This window comes from Opisthocomus hoazin, chromosome 2 (assembly GCF_030867145.1).
Source record: "Opisthocomus hoazin isolate bOpiHoa1 chromosome 2, bOpiHoa1.hap1, whole genome shotgun sequence".
In the NCBI taxonomy this organism is placed as follows: domain Eukaryota; kingdom Metazoa; phylum Chordata; class Aves; order Opisthocomiformes; family Opisthocomidae; genus Opisthocomus; species Opisthocomus hoazin.
Window position 1 is genome coordinate 89,786,269 of NC_134415.1, and position 19,808 is coordinate 89,806,076.

Here is a 19,808-nt window from a genome sequence, read left to right on the forward strand (position 1 = left end):
ACAGGAGGATGCAGGGAAGCGGGGGAGGCTTGGTAACCTCAGAGCTATGACAAGGGGAATGGGTTTGGCAAAAAGAAGTGAAGGAGCTGGGCGAAAGCACAAATGAACACATTCCCCTGTGGTGGCTGGAGCATGGGGGACATTTTATGCTGGTTAGGGATAAGGAAATCAAGTTTAGTTTAGAGGCAGTGGAGAATCACCAGGCAGAAACAAGAGGAATCACCTGGGGTTGCTGGGTTCAGAGGATGGGGAGGATTTGTCCACGAATCTTTGATGGCCATGCCTTGAAGGCTCCCTCGACAGGCAGGACAGGGCCAGGGCCAACATGAAACATTAGATAAGCTCTACAAAGAGAAATGAAAATTAGGAATTGCAAGAACATGGCCTGCTTCATCCCTGTTTGAATACCAGCGTTATTCCTGAACAGCCAAGAGTTTACTAGGGCACTTTAAAGTCATGTAAGTAGGTCAGCTTGTCGCCAGAATCTGCTTACTGCCAAAACACGTGCAATTACTTCCTGACAGCCAGCAGATGAGAAGCAGGCAGCAGTGACATACGTCAGCGGCAGCCCAAGGGCGTATCAACAAGGCAGAAGACTCCAGAAAGTGCATTTTGCATTTGCAAGTGCATTTTGCTGTGTGATGCCCAGGTCCAGGCGGTGTCAAAGAAGCTGCTCCTTGCAGTAACAATGGTGCCGCATGGCCCAAGGCTCCCCCAAAGCAGTGGTCTGCCTGTGGGCTTATTCCCAGCCCTCCTCTGGGAAGCACAGAGCAGATTCTGGAAAAAAAAGCCTCATCCCACTCAGCCAACGCTTCGCTTCAGGGCGAGTCAGTGCTACAGCCCCTAGTCGGGCCGATGCAGAGGTTGTCTGCTCCTGGCAGCAGAAAGATGGGTTTCTCTCCAAAGCTATCAGCTTTCAGAGAATTCCCAGCCCTGGGAAAAACTGTGAGGCCTGGGGATCGGCCACGGCTCACCAAAGGGACAACGTCGCTCGGGTGGTGACTTTCGTTATTGCAAAAGGAGTTTTGCTGCAGTAAATCTCGGCAGAGGGATTTGAAATGTGTGTTAATGGGCAAAAAGTCTCATTAGTAGAGTTGATTAGAGTTAGTGTTTATTACAGAAAGAAGCTAATTTTCTTAACTTTTAATTAAAGATGAGTTAGAACTGTTAAATGTTTTAAATGTTACTTTTGCCCAGCCTAGCACTTACATTGCTAAAAACAATATTCTTTCCTTTAATGATAAAATAAAATATTGGCCAAACACCTGAGAGGAGCTTTCCTGACAGCCAGCTGGGAGACAGTATGAAACCAGAAACTAGCACATCCACAGTTTGTCACTTTTTTTTCCCCTGGAAAGGTTTTGTTCTCATGAAAACACCCAGCTGGCTCTGGTGAGTAGATGCCATGGCTGTGCTCCCGCCTTGGCCAGTGCAGCGGGGTCTCTCTCCAGAGCCCCTGACGGCACAGGCCGTGGCTGTGGGAGGAGGGATGTGAGCCGCCTGCCTGCCTCCCTTGCCAGGCAGTCAAAAACAGCGGCGTCCCACCTTATAAAAATCATCACTCACCTCCTTTTGCCTTGTCCCTGCCACAAGTCCCCGGAACCCCCTCCCTCCGCCATTCCCAGCCTGACATCGGCCATCAGTAAAAAGGCAAAAGGCGCCATTTCCCACATGCGACAGACGGTAACGCTGCGGGGATCCAGCGCTTCGCACCACGCTTCCCTCCCTACGCCCTCAGCCCCGTGACCGCCGGTCTCAGCTCTCCCTTCTCTTGTCGTTTCCGTGCAGCCGGCCGCAGCGGCAGCGACGGGAGGCCCACGGCGAGGCGCACAAGCAAGGCAGGTAGGCGAAACCCTCCGGCCCCAGCCCCGCCAGCCGCATGTCCGTGGCCAGGCTGGTGAAGGGGACACCACTCTACCATGCCAGTCATGTTTAGGTAGGAGTCGTTCCATTAGCAGGAGCCGGTGGGCCCCAGAGGAAGCCACGTTGCCTGGCACCCTCATGGAGGTGAGGTGTGATACCACTCGCCCTTCCCTCTGCCACTGCCAGGGAGAAAGCGCCTTTCCCAGCACAGGCAACCCTGCCCACACAGGCTGAAGGTTTTGCCAGTGACCTGCCAATATCTCTCCCCCATCTCAGCTGGGTACAAACCTTCCCCGATGCACGCTCACAGGGCTTTTAGAGACTGAACTAAATCTAACGCAAAAGCAGGGGCAACTTTTTAAAAAGCCCAAGGGATAATTAATGACTCAGAGAACTCCCTGATGGAGGTAGAGGACTTGGCACTCCTGGAAATTATTACACTGAGGCTGGGCATCTTTCTAAGACACTCGGCAGTCCCGGCAAAGCTCCAGGCTTGAGAGAGGAGTCGCTGGTAACACCGCTGGTCTCTCTTAGGAGAGTGTTGTATCAGCTTCTCGTGGTGCAGCTGCCCACAGGTCTGTGAGACCTACAGCATGGCTAAGCTGTCGCTTTTAGAAGGAGCTTTATCTCAGGAACATATTCCCTGTAAAACTTTGTTGTCCTATTTTCCATTAATGTATTTCTGACTTGTCTTCTGTATATTCAGACAAGTCCCTCTCTGAGCATGCTGTCTTTTCGCAAACCAAGAACCAGCAAAACCTTTCCTCCTGTTTTTGAGCTCTCCTGCTGCCCCAGTGCCCGGCACACAGCTGGCTCTGAGGGCAGCAAGGCTTCACCTACATGATGGAGCAATCCAGGAGCTGCTGCCACTTTCATCCCAGCCAAAGCACTGGAGTGCTGAATAGCATTTTTCACCTTTGACAGGGAGGAGGAGCAGAGCATCCTCTGCCCAGCATTTGGTGTAACTCCAACAGCTTCTGGAATGACCTTCCCAGGCTCTTTAGTGCTCAGAGACCTCCCAGGTCTTTAACGCTTCTTTTTATCCTCGTTAGAAATCTGGGGCAGGAGCTAATAATTTTTTCCCAAGCTAGTGGATGGCCTGCCTCCTGGCTTTGTTCCCAGCCTGTCTCCATTTTGTTCCTGGGCAACAGCCAGTAGTTTATTTGATATATTGTTTCCCTAATTCCTGGCCTTATGCCCCGTCATGACTCAATGTCAGCAATGCCTCACCCCCGTTCCCATTCCCCCACTTATCCACTCACTCTGTCCTTCCAGCCCACGCTTTTGAACGATTGTCTCCAAACCGTGTCATAAGCAGAGCTAATTTTACAGAGACAAAAAGTCACCAAACAGAGGTTTTCTCAGTGCCAGAATTATCATAGGTGCCTAAGTTGTATGTTGAGTGCAGGAATCATTTTTTAATGACATGCTGCCAACTACTGCGAGCAATCGCATGGTAATGGTCTAAGGGGTAAATGGCCTAAGGGATAACGGGGTGAAGTGGGCACGTACTTCTCGCAGGTGCTGCCTAGGACTCATAGCTGTGCTTCTCTCTTCGCGGTAGCCCCATCCTAAAACGAAGCCCTGACATCACCAAATCTCCCCTGACAAAGTCAGAGCAGCTGCTGCGAATAGATGACCATGACTTCAGCATGAGACCGGGTTTTGGAGGTATGAAACGTGCACTGTTCCTGTTTTACACTGTTGCTTCTTTACATTGTAACATGTGGTTGGGCAAAAAAGCATATTGACAAGCAGAGCGTTTTCTATCTATTACTGTTATTTTGTGTTATGAATTCAGGGGGATAGGGGTGCAGTGAAACAGCTTGCTTTCTTGGATGAGAAAATAGCTTAGTTAAAGGCATGGAAATGTGATTACAGGCACTATACAATTCCTGGTACTCAGTGACACTTTCTTCTGATAAAAATCTGCAAATACACCTTATGTTTGCTCCTGGATGATGGGGAAATTCTAAGATTTCGTCTTACTATGGCGACGTGTGTGCATAATCAAATCACGTAGCAGGCTTACTGACCTGGTAATTTCATTTATAACCCAAAAGAAAATATTTTGACTGCTGTGTGTTAATGCTTGTTCACAGTTTTCTGGCTGTGTGTTAGAGAAACCTAAGCTTTCAGGGAAATGGATGAAGGAGACCGTGTTTTCTTTCAGCCCATCAGATTAGAGAATGTTGTAATTTATCTACCCTTTCTGGCTGACAGATGGTCATTCAAATCCAGGATACCATTATATACTCTGATGGAAGAAGATTTTATTGCTAAATGCTCAATATACCAAATACCAGCATGTTCAATTAATTTAAAAAGGTTTCAGTTTCATAGCAGTCAGCTAATGTGAGCATTCTTTGTCTTGACAGATCTCCTGTACTGTAATTGCCAGAGGTATACAAGGGGCTGGTCAAAGCCTGGAGGAGGGAAAAAAGATTGAAATCCCTATTATGTGGGGTCGCAGTCAGACCCTTCGCCTTGGGAGCCCCAAGCTCAGTGGCACATGCCCTGTATTCTGCAGCGCATCCCTTCCTGTCACCCTGTCTCTTCCACAGCTGAGCTCCAAGTGATGTGAAAGCCAAGTACATGGAATAGTTCTCAGGGATGTTATTAGCCTGAGGGGAGCAGAAGAGAGGGAAAAATTCAGAGTGATTCTCCCGTATTCCCTTAGCTGTGCCACCACTACTCTCCGCGTGAATGGATGCTTTGCCAGGCATCTGTCTTGCGAATCATGGACTCGAGCACTAGAGCTAAAAGCAATTAAAATTGCTCTTAAATTTTGAAGGGACTTGTGTAGGATGACACAATAAAAAGAGGAAGTCAGTAGTAGGTCAGTGCTATTGCTGATTTTGAGTGTTATTAGGAGCTTTTTGTTATGAATTCCAATCGCTTCTACTTTCATTTTGTTTACTGTTGGTTTTGTTTCAGACTGAGCATCTATTTTTATCTCTAGATATGAAAGCCAGAGGATTACTTTGTCTCACCAGGTTTATACTTTGTCAACTTTTAATTTTTTTCCCCCAGGCCCTGCAATTCCTGTTGGGGTGGATGTCCAAGTTGAAAGTCTGGACAGCATTTCTGAGGTGGACATGGTAAGAGTCACAGAAGAGCTAAGGTCAGATGGGACCTCTGGAGACCATCCAGCCCAAACCCCTGCTGAGAGCAGGGCTGGCTAGAGCGGGTTGCCCGGGTTTGTGTCTGTGGAGTTTGAATACCTCCAAAGATGGAGACTCCGCAGCCTCTGGGAGGCAGATTCAGATTTGATCTGCCTACAGTTACTGCTGTTGACCTTATGGTACTATTTCATCTCCCTTGAAGCAGAAGGAAGAAATCCAACATTTTATTTTCTGCAGGACAAAATGATACAACACTGCCAAAACTGTCTTCTTAGGAAGTGAAAACACATTTAAAAGCTCTGAGGTGACCAATTAATGTGCTGGTTTTAAGGCACTTTGATGTACTACAGACAATGTCTCACTTCTGCCATGTTCTGAGGTGGGCAGGGGCCAGCTAGCTCCCAACCAGAAGCTATGTAGCCACCCTGAAAGCAACAATGGTTCAGACTGGTAAGTCCTGCTCTCAACAGGGCAGCCAGAATGAGCTCGGAGGGCAGCAATTTCTCCAGAACCCGCCTTTGGCGCATTAGAAGTGGTATTCCCCCTGCTGTGTGCTGGGAACTAGCTTAAGGCTCTGTGGGTCCTTTCTGTACCTTCACACTGATGCTGAAGTAGGATTTCAGAGGCAGGCAGGAGTGGGGCCGGTGCTCTGCACCTTACTGACTCTCCGTCCTTCGTTTCCTACCATATAATTTGTAATGTGAAAATGGACAGTTTTCAAACGGTCTCGAAGTGCTGCAGATTTTGGTCTGGACGATTTTTGCTAGAGGGGCTTTTTTTATCACAAAACACTGCTGAAAGTAAGGTATGATTTCTGCAGGAGATTTTCCATGGGAAGATTTTACATGCATACATGACACACAAACAACTGTCTATGCAGGAGAGCAGGAGCACAGAAGAGAAATGGGAGATGGCTTCAAGTAACCAAGTAGCAGTTCTCCCTAGTAAGAAAACCCATGTTGATGGCTGTTGGTTGTTTTTAAATTGTTCTTTAGAGCTACACAGGGAGGCTTCATTCTCTTGTGTTTGCACTTCTCAGGTTCTTGGTGTACATAGTTTCTAGCAGCAACCTGAAGGTTACCTATATCTTATTGTATAAGATAAATAATTTTTACCGTAAATAATTACGGTAAAAACTCTTTCTCATGCTGATACAAGCACAAAGGTTGAAGTGTTTTCCTTTTCTACGGTTTCTGCTTCAGCAGAGCAGAGGACCTTCGAAGTTCTGCACCCAGACCTAGTATTTTGACTTTGTACACCCCTTAACTACTGTCCCCTTATTCAGTCAAGCATAAGATTCTTCTGTTTAACCCTCTATTTGTATTTAGCTGTTAAAGACTGAGAAAGATTACTGGTGAACTCTTTCCTACAAATGTAATGACACATTTGAAACACAAACCCCCTAAAAATCCTTCCTTCTCACTGAAAGATAAAGTAACAGTCTGGGTCAACCCTGCATTACATTAACAAGAACCAAACTAACCAAGAACTACAAACACTATTAAAAAATCGCAGCTGTCAGTGACAGCAGAGAACAGGCTAACAGGTTTAGTGTCAACTTTTTATGAAAGTTTACGTATTATTAAGACACAAGACTGTTGCAGTGCAAGTAGAAATACATCTTGGGGAACAACTGCCAAAGAGTGCTGCAGTTTGTGATTTCTTTATTGGCTTAGAATACAAGAAAGGAAAATGATCATGAAATAAAATAAAACTTAAGTTTACTTCTGTCAGCATTACAATAGCTCTTTATGAAAGTATGTAGTATTACCAGTTCTGATGCACAAAACTTATCTTCTAACTCAGCTCAGTACGCAGCCTTTGATAACAAAACTAACCTTGATCCTGTTCTTTTACAGTTACTGACAAGACAAACAAGTTAACTATATAAAAGTCATACTGAATGATTACACAGTTAGTGTTTATAAACACAGAAACTTAAACTAAATGTATCTTGCAGTTTCTCCCAGTGCATTTCCCTCTGTGTACGTGCATATATTCTTATGCTTTCAGTATTTCCCTAAAACTTCTCCATACAGCAGAGTGGAAATTAACGGTAAACTCCAACACCTAAATCAGCTAGCAGTCTAAGGTGCAATGGGACAAGTTAAGAGAAAACACATCAAAGGTTGTTGAACCGCTAAATCAAGTAGGATTAACTGATGGTGAGGCAGTGAAGTGCCGTTGTTGTATCCGTGCTACATGGATGTGTGCCTACGAGCCTCTGTGGAGCAACACGGCACATCAAGTGTCCTTAGCCCTTGAGCCTCTGGAGAGCAGAATAAGCCTCCCATAACCCAGGAGGAAGCAGTTAACAACCTGCTATGCCACCTGGAGGAACTGGCTGGCCAAGCCACTCTCCATCATCTATCAGCAGTCCTGGCTCACAGGGGAGGGCTCAGATGGCTGGAGGATCACCAATGTAACACCCATCTACAAGAAGGGGCAGAAGGAGGATCCTGGGAACTACGGGCCTGTCAGCCTGACCTTGGTGCCCGGCAAGATTATGCAGCAATTCATCCTAAGTGCGCTCACTAAGTGTGTGCAGGATAACCAGGGGATCAGGCCGAGCCAGCATGGCTTCATGAAAGGCGGCTCCTGCTTAACCAACCTGATCTTCTATGACCAGGTGACCCGCCTAGTGGATTAGGGAAAGGTTGTGCCTGTTGTCTACCTGGACTTTCATAAGGCCTGTGACACTGTTCCCCACAGCACCCTCCTGGAGAAACTAGCTGCCCATGGTTTGGATGGGTGTACTCTCTGCTGGATAAAGAACTGGCTGAATGGCCAAGCCCAGAGAGTGGTAGTGAATGGAGTGGTGGCCGGTCATGAGTGGTGTCCCCCAGGGCTCAGTTTTGGGTATGTTCTTGTTTAACAACTTTACCAAAGATCTGGATGAGGGGATCGAGTTCTCCCTCAGTAAGTTTGCAGATGACACCAAGCTGGATGGAAGTGTTGATCTGCTGGAGGGTAGGAAGGCTCTGCAGAGGGATCTGGACAGAATGGATCGATGGGCCAAGGCCAACTGTATGAGGTTCAACAAGGCCAAATGCCGGGTCCTGCCCTTGGGTCCCAACAACCCCATGTAACGCTGCAAGCTTGGGGAGGAGTGGCTGGAAAGCTGCCCGGTGGAAAAGGACCTTGGGGGTTTTGGCCGACAGCCAGCTGGACATGAGCCAGCAGTGTGCCCAGGTGGACAAAAAGGCCAAGGGCATCCTGGCTTGTATCAGGAATGGTGTGGCCAGCAGGAGTAGAGGGGTGATCGTGCCCCTGTACTTGGCATTGGTGAGGCCGCACCTGGAGTACTGTGTTCGGTTTTGGGCCTCTCACTACAAGGAGGACATTGAGGTGCTGGAGCATGTCCAGAGAAGGGCAACGAGGCTCGTGAAGGGGTCCAGTGAACAAGTCTTATGAGGAGCGGCTGAGGGAGCTGGGGCTGTTTAGTATGGAGAAGAGGAGGCTGAGGGGGCACCTTATTGCTCTCTACAGCTACCTGAAAGGAGGTTGTAGTGAGGCAGGTGTTGGTCTCTTTTCCCAAGTAACTAGCAATAGGACAAGAGGCAATGGCCTCAATCTGTGTCAGGGGAGGTTTTAGATTGAATATTAGGAAAAAATTCTTTACTGAAAGAGTGAGTGGTCAGGCATTGGAACAGGCTGCCCGGGGAGGTAGTTGAGTCACTATTCCTGGAGGTGTTCAAAAACCTGTAGATGTGGCACTTCGGGATATGGTTTAGTAGGCATGGTGGTGTTGGGTTGACGGTTGGACTTGATGATCTTAGAGGTCTTTTCCAGCCTGTGATTCTATGCCCCTGCATGTGCATTGCAAGACCTACACCAGTTTTATGTAGCCTTTCAAAACCCAGAACTTGTCAGACTATCCTGTTGGAGCACACCCAGAGTCTCTCAGCAGCTCAGTTTTTGCTTTGGAAGAGAAAAAAAATCACATCCCAATGCAGAATACTTCTCAAAATGTTTTGCTCTTCCAACAAATATGTCAAACAGCTCTGAAGTTTTCACAGAAAGCCCCGACTTCTCCATGCTCCTAATTAACAGGCATATGGTTAAAAAGCTTATGCCCCACCTCCTCCCACATCTAAGCCAGGAATGCGGCTGTGTGGCAGCACAGCTGGCATTCAGTGGCCACCCCGGCTGCACTCGAGGCTCCTCTCACCGCAGCTATTTCAGCTTCTGAGCAGGCTGGGGTACCTGCAGTCAACTGACCACATGCAGGGTGCAGCAGGGCTGCAATGAATGTTGTCCTCAGCCCCGGGGAGCCCTCCAGTTGTCCCCCCACTGTCTCCGGTGCTCTTGGCACCCTGACCACCAGCCGTGGGAACTCCGAACTTTTGCCTCTCCTGGGATGGTGACTCCTTCTGGTTGAGGACAAAGCTCGTGAAGGCAGTCAGAGAGCCCCCAAAAAGCTTTGGGACTTGAAAGCAAAGGGAAAGAACTTAACATCGGGGATTTTAAAGTAAAAAAAAACCCGAACAAACCCACTCATTTTTCAAGAATCGTTAAGATTATGAACGACTTCCCCTGTTTTTTTAGTACTGCCCCTGCTCCTCGTGTAACAGTGTGCTGCAACACTCAGCAACATGGGAAAAGCACTGTATGGCCTCTGGTAAAAAAACCTTTCAGGGTGAGTTTTAGCTGTTTGCAAAATAACGATGGAGAAGACTTCATACTGTCAGAATCAATTTTTTTTAACTCATGCAGCTTTATAGAAAATGGCCATAGTGCTTTGCAAGATCATTTCTAGCTTTTTAAATGAAGAGACGTCGGTGACAGAGAGATTCACTCTGTACTAAATTTAAGCTTGAGGAGTTAGATGTATCAGTCTTTCCTTTTTTCCTCCTACTTTCTGACTATTTGCAAGAAAGTTGTAAAATAGCAAACAACGTTATAAAACTTCATTAGGACATCACAAATCAGATTCTTTCTGTCCAATTAATTTAAAAATTTATAAATATCTATTACAGGCCACTGACCCTGAAATTAACAGAACTTTTGCAGGATGTGTGGGGCAGCTGTTTTATCTGGAGGAAAGTTGAGAAGAAGGAAAAAACCAGATATTTAGCCAGGGTTGGAAATTCATTTGCAAATGTAATGGGAGACCTAATAGCGTCTCTGAGAAATGGACCAAAAAAAGAGGAAGATATTATACGGTTGTTGCTTGGGGGATTTTACGATGATGTATTGTAAAATGTTGTGGTTCACAGTTAATAGCCTAAAGCTAGTATTAATAAATCTTTCATAATGAAAGCTGATGATACTTGATTTTTCCATAGCAACCATAAATGTAACTTCATGCAAAAAAAGTGAGGCATTGACTTCTTTTTGAAGAACAAATGTCTGTCAATTTATTACTGTGTAAAGGCCACATTCACACACAGGAGTCAATGTAAAAGGTTTCGCAGAATGATCTTCTTTAAATTTGAATACAGAGAAAAGGTGTTGAAGAATGCTTTAGAACGGATCAAATGGAAAAGAAGAAATTACCTGGTCAGTGGATTTGGGAGCTTCAGTTGGATGCGATATAAAGAATTTCCAAGAATGACATTGGCCTCTAGTAACAATAACATAGGCTGCAACTAATAAATCACTTTTACTGAAAAAAGACTGCAGAAACCACCGTATTTCAAAATGCTTGGAAAGCGTTGTGGAAAATAAATTTCAGCTGTCAAATAATTAAAAAAAAACCTCACCCCAAACCCATCTGACTTCCTCTACCCCAGCACCAGGGCAGACAGGTCAGTCTTAGGCACTTCTCTCTGTTTATGGGCAATACATTAGGCTTCACTCAGAGATACTGTGCTTATAAACATTTGTGTGTGAGCTCACCTTCCGATACGTGAGGGCTTCCTTTGAAGTGTATGTGCTCAAAGAGCAGGAGCATGCCTCGGATCCAAGAGTACAATGTGTGGGGAGAAAGAGTGAAAAAGACCCCATTTTGGTCAAATACTGAGTCAAAAACACATCAGCGGCTGTGCTGGAGGAAGAGCTCCCACTGCAGCATGCTGTTCCGGCTGCCTGGGGGAAGGCAGTTGCCAGAGCAGCATGGAGGGCAGTGCGGACACCACACACTTCTTCACTGTTGGCTCCAGAAACGTAGCATCGTAGGGTTGGGGGATTAGGTGGTCAGCAGCACCCTTCACCTACCGCTGCCTTGGTATGTCTGCCTTTTGGGCCCCGGAGGGGGCTGCAGACACCAAAACACAACCTTTGCATTTCAGAGGTGGATTCACCACATGGTTGGCCTCTGATTTCTGAACCCAGCAAGCTGGTCTGAGCCAAGGAATAAACAAGCTGCAGCTGGTCGTGACCCCTGCAGCTCAGGGGGTGGATGTGCCTTCAGGAATGGTGCTTTACAGTTTGTGGTTAGTCCCAGAGAGGAGAAGTCACTGCTCTGCCGATAACGTGTTAAGTTGTGACAGAAGCCTGTTTTTTGCAGGACTTCACCATGACCCTTTATCTGAGGCACTACTGGAAAGACGAGAGGCTGTCCTTCCCCAGCACCAACAACCAAAGCATGACCTTCGATGGCAGGCTGGTGAAGAAGATCTGGGTCCCGGACATGTTCTTTGTCCACTCCAAGCGCTCCTTCATCCATGACACCACCACGGACAATGTCATGCTGCGGGTCCAGCCAGATGGGAAGGTACTTTATAGCCTCAGGTAAAGCTGCATATGGTCAATGAGAGCTATTGGTGGAGTGAGAGAGAAAGCGGTTTAATTGATTCCTGTATTCTGTTTTTGCATGACTTCATACTAAAGAAAAAAAAAAATGTGCTGACTCTCCACCGACTTCCGAGTCCCTGTGCAAGTTTGTTAAGTGCCTGTCACAGGAAGCCAATTTATATGCGAACGTTGCTGGTTCCAGCAGTGTCCCTTCGCCTTGCGTGCATGGTTAGACCCTGCTCCTGCTGTCGGCAAGCTGTGGCCAGACGCTGCTGCCCCTCTCACCAGGGGCCAGCGGGCTGCCATCCCCACGGGGCACTGCTGAAGAGCCAGGGCACAATCCAAGGAAGAGGGCAATGTCTGGCAATAAACAGAAGTCCAGAGCAGCTCTACAACAAAGTCTCTGGGTCTAGCAAAATGTGCAATTTCTATTCTTACAGGTAATTATGAAGAAGTACAAATTATACTGAGTGCAACTTCAGCTTTGTAATGAGTAACAAACCAGGTGGAACATCCTTCAGCATATGAAGCGACAAGCTTCAGAGCAGGGGTATATAGATCCTGGTGACTCACAGGTGTGGCCAGAGCAACCCAAACACTTGCCTTCAGCTCTTTCTGGTTTTTTCTCACATTTCACATGAAACGCATGACAGATCCTTTAAGGGGACATTTTGAGTAAACTTTGCTTTGTCCTCTAGTTTGAGGGGTGATCCCAACCCTAGCTTTCTCCGTTATTTTCAAACTGGTCGATCAGCTCTGAGAGAAACATTGATGACCTAAGTCTGAACATTTTTAAACCAGGACTGATTTCTTTCTAATAAGTAACACTTTCATATCTAGAGATGCTAAGCGAGGAGCCGTCAGTCTCCAAAAGAAACTAAAATCGGTGCTCCTGTTTTTCTTGACTGCAGCTCCATCCAGTTAGAAAGCAAGTATTGTCAGACGACCCATAATAGCCCATTAGAGAGGAAATTGCTGTACAATATTCTGACACAAGAATGTCGACATCACCTCCACAGCAATGAAATAGCAAAATACATGATCAAGAAACAAAGCATCGACGATAGTTAATGTATTCTGAAGGACAAAAAGAAGGAAAATCTGACTGATGGGAGGCCAGCATCAGCAAGATGCACAGATTTAACTAATGATAAGGTTGCAGAACACATTACTTGGGAGGGCTGTGGAGGTGTCCAAGGGCATGTTAGCAACTTCAGGAGTGGCAGAGGTAGAGCTGAGCCTGCCATGCAGTGACGAGATCAACTTCTCAGCCTGCCAAGGTGTTTTATGATTTTATGAAAGGAAGGCAAGCAAAGCAACCCTTGATTTCCTATGGGGTATCAGTTTGACAAGAATTCTCTTGTTCTCTGATATTTTTATCTTACTGTTCTTCAAAATTCACAGTCTGAACAGTGCCTACCTTCTCCTTATTAAAGGCTTTTCTTCACTAGGTATATTAGATAATGTTCAGGTGTTGCTTAGGCCTTTGCAAAGTTTGCTCAGGTCCTTAGTACAATAAAAAAAGGACAAGAAAATTACATAATCTTCAGCTATAGCATGCAAGTCGACGTACTCTTTCATTTAGCTGCATGATACCCATCACCTGCGTTGCAAGAATTTATGGCTGTCTAAAGAAGATGGGAACAGAATAATATCAAACTACTCAGATCCTGTCATGCACAGTCTTGTGCTTAAACAGTTGTCCTGTACAAAATGGGGATGAACATCTTGAATAGCAAATTGACAGAGTTTCATGATTTTATTCAGTGGTGACCGCAGGTTGGAGTGCTTTACGAATGCTGGGGAAGTAGAAATGCTGGTCTCCCCTGTCGTGAGTGAGTGGTTAGGTCACTTAAATGATCGCTCAAAGGTTTTGCAAGAAAAGAATTTACTGAAAAATTAGAAAATATGATTTTACAAAGTTTGTTGGCAAGGTTCACTCTATTACTTATTAAATGAATGGAATACAAAAGGGGTTTGAATAGAAAATTATTTACACAGAGTGAATGAAAGTGCTAGGGGATAAGGAGAACCTCCTGCTGAGTCACCAGGTTCGGACTGGACCCCCTGGCTCTCTAAACTCCTTTGCAGAGAGGAGCCCAGGCATGGCTGGATCCAGAATCTGCCTTAGACCACAATGGTTTATATCTAAAGGATATGTTTAACAGCAATTCATGGTGTGTTCACAGTTTAAAGAGAGAGAGAATCACAGAAATTTAACAGCCATCAATCACTGGTTAACTTAGCATTTACAGAGTGATTCGAAAGAATTTACTGTTATTACAACCACAGTAATAGGATCTTATGCTTTGAATCAATTCACACACGCACACAATCATAACAATTGCCCTTGAGTTCAGTGAAATATTCACTTCAAATCCAATGGTTTCTCAGTGGGCGAAGGTTGAGTCTCGAGGAGATCAGCCCAGGTAGTTCATGAGTTACTCTTAGAGATGTCCCACTCAGAGGGAGTCACTGGTCACAGCCTGCTGCAGAGCAGAAGAGCTCAAAGGGCCTCACTTGGTACCGCTGTTTATAGGGACTCAAAATGATTGACTTTCGGCACCAGTAGTTTTCCATCCTGGTCACAATCCACATGATGCAATCTGGATATTTAGACAGCAACTGTACCATTCCAGTGTCACCCAGACTGTACAGTTCTGACACCTACCAGGCGGGCGCGAGTCCAGGCATGGGGAGATTCAGGTGCGGTCAGGGAGCGGCTGATCGGCCCAGCTCACTGCTCTTGTGCAAAGACAAGGGAAGTGCCAAGGCGTCCCGATTCAGTGCACACCAGCTAACTATTCTAGCAGTGCAAGCAAGAAGACAATGTTGGCTGGTTCTGGGATTGCCAGGTGTGAGGGGGGCTGCACCATCACATCGCCTTAAGAGCAAGCGGGTCATTACTGCCTGCCTTTGCTGGATGCCTTTGCCTGTAGATTTTATTTTTCCTTGGTGCCTGACTTTTTAAGGTTCTTTGCCAGACTTTGTCGTCTCTCATCTTCGAAACCACTGTAGACCTCACTGGCACCTAAGCCACAAAACTGAGCCAAGCACTTTCACTCAAAGACTAAATCCAGGCAGGAAAGCAATGTCAGTTGGAACACACACATGCAAAAGGACTACCAACATAAGGGACTGCAGCTTGTTTTCAGCATTATGTGACAGACGTCTGTCTACCATTAGCCCTCCTATAACTCATTAGTTCTTCCCTCAGTATGATTTATACTTCTACCTTCATTTACTTTCCTAGAGTTCAAGCCAGCTGAGCCAAGGTTTATGGATGCTTCCAGTGCAAACACAAAATTATACTATTAAAAACGAGATAATCAGACGATAACACGACCAGAGCTTTTGATTGACTGTGCAGAGCGTTTCGGTGGTCTCTGTCACGTACCAGCTCCAGCCGTAAGTCGAGGCACTGCCTGTGCCCTCTGGTGGCTGGCACCCAGTTGTGATCACCGGGTTCCCACTCAGCAGCTGGAAGTTCGCCGGGTGTGGAGAAATCACCTCCATCCCTCACGGCACTAGGATGGCTTTGGAAAATGTAAATTGTTTTATCGTGCAAAGCAGCTGTTGAAAGCACAGATCTCTGCAGAGAGATGTTTGCTGATAGTCAAAGAGGAAGAATTGCCCTCTCTGTGTCTCTTTCCCATTTTATTTTCCAATATTTTCTTCTCCAATATTTTCCTCATCTAACAGCAATTTGTGGTGGCCTACCTTTCTAGTCATCTTTCCTAAAATTAGTTTGCTGAGTATTTATTTTCAGTGGACTGTTACTGTCCAGATAGTTAAAAAAAAACCCAAAACTTTCAGCTTTACTATTTTTCAGCTGCATAAGAAGGTAAGTTTTTAATGGGGCGCTCTTTATTATTCCTAGAGTTACAGTAACGGCAATGTGCAACATGGATTTCAGTCGCTTTCCCCTGGACACGCAGACGTGCTCCCTGGAGATTGAAAGCTGTAAGTAAAGCACGGGGGAGCTGAGGATGCACCCCATGGGCACCCAAATTTGTTTGATTATATAAATAAATTATATAAATAATTATACCAATAATGAAACTGCTACTACATTCATGGGAGCTCTAACCAAAGTCAGCGGACTTCAACATCAAGAAAAACTCCCTGACCGTATTTTTTCGCTAGAAGTAGATGATGTTTGCAACAACGGGGTGTTTTTAAACACCAGCTGTGTGTGCTGTCTTGCCAGTGTCCCCGACACCCAGCTGGGCTGCCCCGCTGCCACCAGGTCCCCAGAGGACCCCAAGCCACTCGGCTGTAGGTCGGCAGGCCCCAGCAGCACCTGCTCACCCAGGCGCCCTCAAAAACATAAATAAATGACTCTGTGCCCTTCACGCGTACCATCTGCTCGTCCTTGGGGTAGAAACCGTGACGGGGCAGTGACATTAATCACCTTCCTCTTACGTTTCTTATACCTATGTGAGATAAACCCAGCTTATGCCCACATGTAGCTCCTTTGTCCCAGCTGTGACACACATACAAATTCGCTGAGAGACAGAGACATTTTGAACTTTTAGCTTTTTATGAAGTTTTTTTCTTCTCCTTCTTAAGTTTGCAATAGGAATTACGATCTTAATTCTGTTTTAATATAATTGTGTGCAATTTTTTCTTCCCTCTGTGGGAAGAGCTGCTGCTAAACCCCATCTGAAAGGATTAACATTTGTATATTTCTACCTGTATTAAACAAACAAGGCCTGCCATGTTCATGTGTGCATCACAAGCAGACAGTTTACCCAAGAGTTTGTCCTCCCACATGCCTCAGACTCTTAATAGCCTGTTCCTCGCATTAACCCAAGCAGGTTCTTTCCTCTAAGTCTCCTTTCCTTTGCTTCTGATTTTAAGATGGTTGTAAGGGACAGTTTTTGAAGTTCTGATGCAGTGGGTTATCTGACACATATTATGTGTGCAAAATTATGATTAAAGAAACAGAAGGGTTTATAAAACCCACCAGGCATCAGGCCTGAGGGCTATGACAATGAGCTAGTCCACTCGGTGCTACAGCCATAGCCGCCATTGCTGAAGCTCTCAGCTGAGCGGTGGCATTTGGCCTTTTCAGCTGGGACCTCACAGGCAGCCTGGAAGGTGTGTGGGCACACCCTGGGCTCTGGGTGCGATAGCAGCCAGCTCAGTGCACTGCACCGAGGTTTGCTCTGCTCCCCTAGATGCCTACACTGAAGACGACCTCATGCTCTACTGGAAGAACGGGAATGATTCCCTAAAAACAGATGAGAGGATATCGCTCTCCCAGTTCCTCATCCAGGAGTTTCACACCACCACAAAGCTTGCCTTTTACAGCAGCACAGGTGGGTACCGGGGTGCCTGCCAGAGAGTGGGCTGGGGGAACAAGGGGTGCAAACTATCCCTCTCGACCTTGGCCATGGAGGATTGTCCATTGGGAGGTCTCCCTGCGGCCCATCAGACCTGCCACTCTTCCATGCCAAGGCTGCTGTCCCCGCCACAGACTTCCATCTTGATGGTTATGTAGTCTGGGAAGGCAATGCCTCTTCAAGATCGCATTGAGCCCTAACAGGAATTAAACTGTCTGGGTGCACAGGTTATATTATCTTCTCTGGAAGATGTGGTCTTGAGAGACGCTTTGACCTTCATAGTCAGTTCATTAAGGAGTCTTTTCTGTAAACTGCAATGAGCTGTGGTCATTAACTGTGATTTTCTCAAAGCAAATGAGGCGCTATTCGCCTGATGCAATGTCACCTCATCTGAAAGTAGTTTGATGTTGGTGTGACTTCTCTTTTTCCTTCTCTCTGTTATAAGGTTGGTACAATCGCCTCTACATAAACTTCACTTTACGTCGACACATCTTCTTCTTCTTGCTCCAAACTTACTTCCCTGCCACCCTCATGGTCATGTTGTCCTGGGTGTCCTTCTGGATTGATCGCCGAGCAGTTCCTGCCAGAGTCCCTTTAGGTAAATACAACCTTGTACTCCGCAGACCTGAGAGACAATTGCTGCAGCTCTGGCCTTGACCATGAAGGCAAAATCCCCTGTGATATGCACTGCCCCTGCATTGCCCTGTGGCATGGAAATCAGCTGTGCCACACGTGTGTGTCCCACGCAGGGGACTGGCCACGGGACAAACTCTCTGTCTGCCCTGCGGTGCCAAGCGAATTGCCTCCCCTTCTTGCATGAGCGCTAGCTGCACGCAGTGCAAATCAGGGGGCAAACGTCCCGCTCTGCTTTCACGGGTATCAACAGAGACAGGGCGCAGTGAGAGCCGAAATGTCAGCACCCTTCAGAGACTTCAGTGAGCACAAAAGGTGAAAATCAATATTAGCAGCCCTGACAAAATTTCAATTTACTGAGTTTTGCTAGAGGAGGGAGGGTGGAGGTAACACAGTCAGCTGAGCTGTGCTGTTCGACTTGTTAGATGGGTTTAGAGTTCAGTGTGAGGAATCCAGCTTCCCCTTCTGCAGTATCCTTCAGACAGATGAAGGCATATGCCAGAGGAGTCACCACGGGAGCAGAACTATGCTATGGACATAATTCTTCTTTTAAAGTGGATGCTTTGGCCTTAGCAAAAGGCTGCTTGTATTTTTGCAGACTTCGAGCCCAAGCTTGCTTTCACTTATTCCAGGCAGCACACCTCAGGAATATATTTATTGTTAAAATTATATTCCTCAGTGGAGAGGCTATATACGGGCAGAACAGAGATGGCAATGGGACAGTTATCCATGTCTGTGTTTAGAAACATCATCCATTGCCTTGAGACATTATTAAAAGGAGCGTAAGGGGTTTGGCCATGGCTTTTCAAGAGGTGTAGGCACTGCCATTAGCAGAACATTTTACCACCTGGCTACTCCTGTGAATTCAGTCCTTTGTGCTTATATACATAATTATAACTTTCAAATGGATCATTAACGTGACATAATTAGCCCCTGGAAGAAGAGGGTCACAGAGAGCCTCCCCCAGAACTAAGATAACTCCAAACTACGGGGGCTCCTGCCCTTGCTGATGTGCTCGCCCATGGTGTAACGTGGGGCAGCATTGCTCTGTGGGGCCCCTGTTAGTCCCTGCTCTTGCCCCGGGGAAGGCACAGACCAGGCGTAGGAGCTGGCTGGTGACTTCCCAGAAAGCAGGACTTCCCAGGAGCAGACAGAAAACACAGGCTTGGGGAACCTGGTGGAATCAGCAGCAGTAGCAGACGGGCTTCACTGGTGCCTGTGCTGCAGAGGGGGTGAACTAGAAGCTGAGCTACTTGTATACCCCCTCTGGGGACTGTCCTGAGCCGGGAGATGGGGCACAGCCAGCACGGGGTCAAAGCGCTGCTGCCTGGCCGTGGGGTGGGAGGCTGGCGGTGTGGCGAGGAACCAGGCTAGCAACACCCCGAGACCAGGACTAGAACTGTTTTCACTGCAAAGACAAAACCCGAGTTAGAAATCAGGGCTGCCTGGACCCTCCTCAGGCAATGAAACCCATCACTCAAACATGAAAAACAATACTACAAGGTAAATTCAGATGTCAGAAAATTGTAATGACAGCTGTATTTGTGATGAAGAGTCTGGTTTGAAAGTGCCTTACGGTCTCTCTGCTGGTGTATTCCCAGGGATAACCACCGTGCTGACCATGTCTACGATCATCACTGGGGTGAACGCCTCCATGCCCCGTGTTTCCTACATCAAAGCAGTGGACATTTACCTGTGGGTCAGTTTTGTGTTTGTCTTCCTCTCGGTGCTGGAATACGCGGCAGTGAATTACCTGACTACGGTGCAAGAGCGGAAGGAGAGGAAACTCCGGGACAAGGTGAGGTTTTCTGTCTCCAATGCAGCCTTATGCCCCTGAGCAAAAGTATGGCAGATGCCTGGAGATGTTCAAAAGTCTGCAACTACGGTGTGGTGCTCCCAGCTGCCTGGGGGGAATGCAGTGCGTGCAAAAAGACACCAGCCGTGAGGGATTCTGGGTTATAAAGGTTTGCTGCAGACAAGCCACACCCAAGCTCACTGCTCGTTCTTCAGAGTCTGAGGGCACTCAGTCCCTCCACGTGTAGCTCTCCGCTGCCTGTATAAATGGGATAGAGTTTAGGATTTCACCTTTGAATATTTTTTTATACTGGAGATCCAAGCCTGTGTATAGCACCAGATGGATACTGCATTTTAGGTTTCAGAT

At 46.7% G+C, this 19,808-nt stretch overlaps 1 protein-coding gene across 1 annotated transcript in view; it reads left to right on the top strand.

Annotated features, from left to right (window-relative positions):
* Nucleotides 1-19,808, top strand: part of LOC104333494 (gamma-aminobutyric acid type A receptor subunit rho1) — a 36,347-nt gene that overhangs the window by 12,870 nt on the left and 3,669 nt on the right. The window contains exons 2-9 of the mRNA XM_075414377.1: nt 1,789-1,842; nt 3,428-3,534; nt 4,897-4,964; nt 11,440-11,663; nt 15,547-15,629; nt 16,850-16,990; nt 17,460-17,612; nt 19,249-19,445. Coding sequence (XP_075270492.1) covers nt 1,789-1,842; nt 3,428-3,534; nt 4,897-4,964; nt 11,440-11,663; nt 15,547-15,629; nt 16,850-16,990; nt 17,460-17,612; nt 19,249-19,445 — 1,027 coding nt within the window. The remainder of the gene's footprint in view (nt 1-1,788; nt 1,843-3,427; nt 3,535-4,896; nt 4,965-11,439; nt 11,664-15,546; nt 15,630-16,849; nt 16,991-17,459; nt 17,613-19,248; nt 19,446-19,808) is intronic.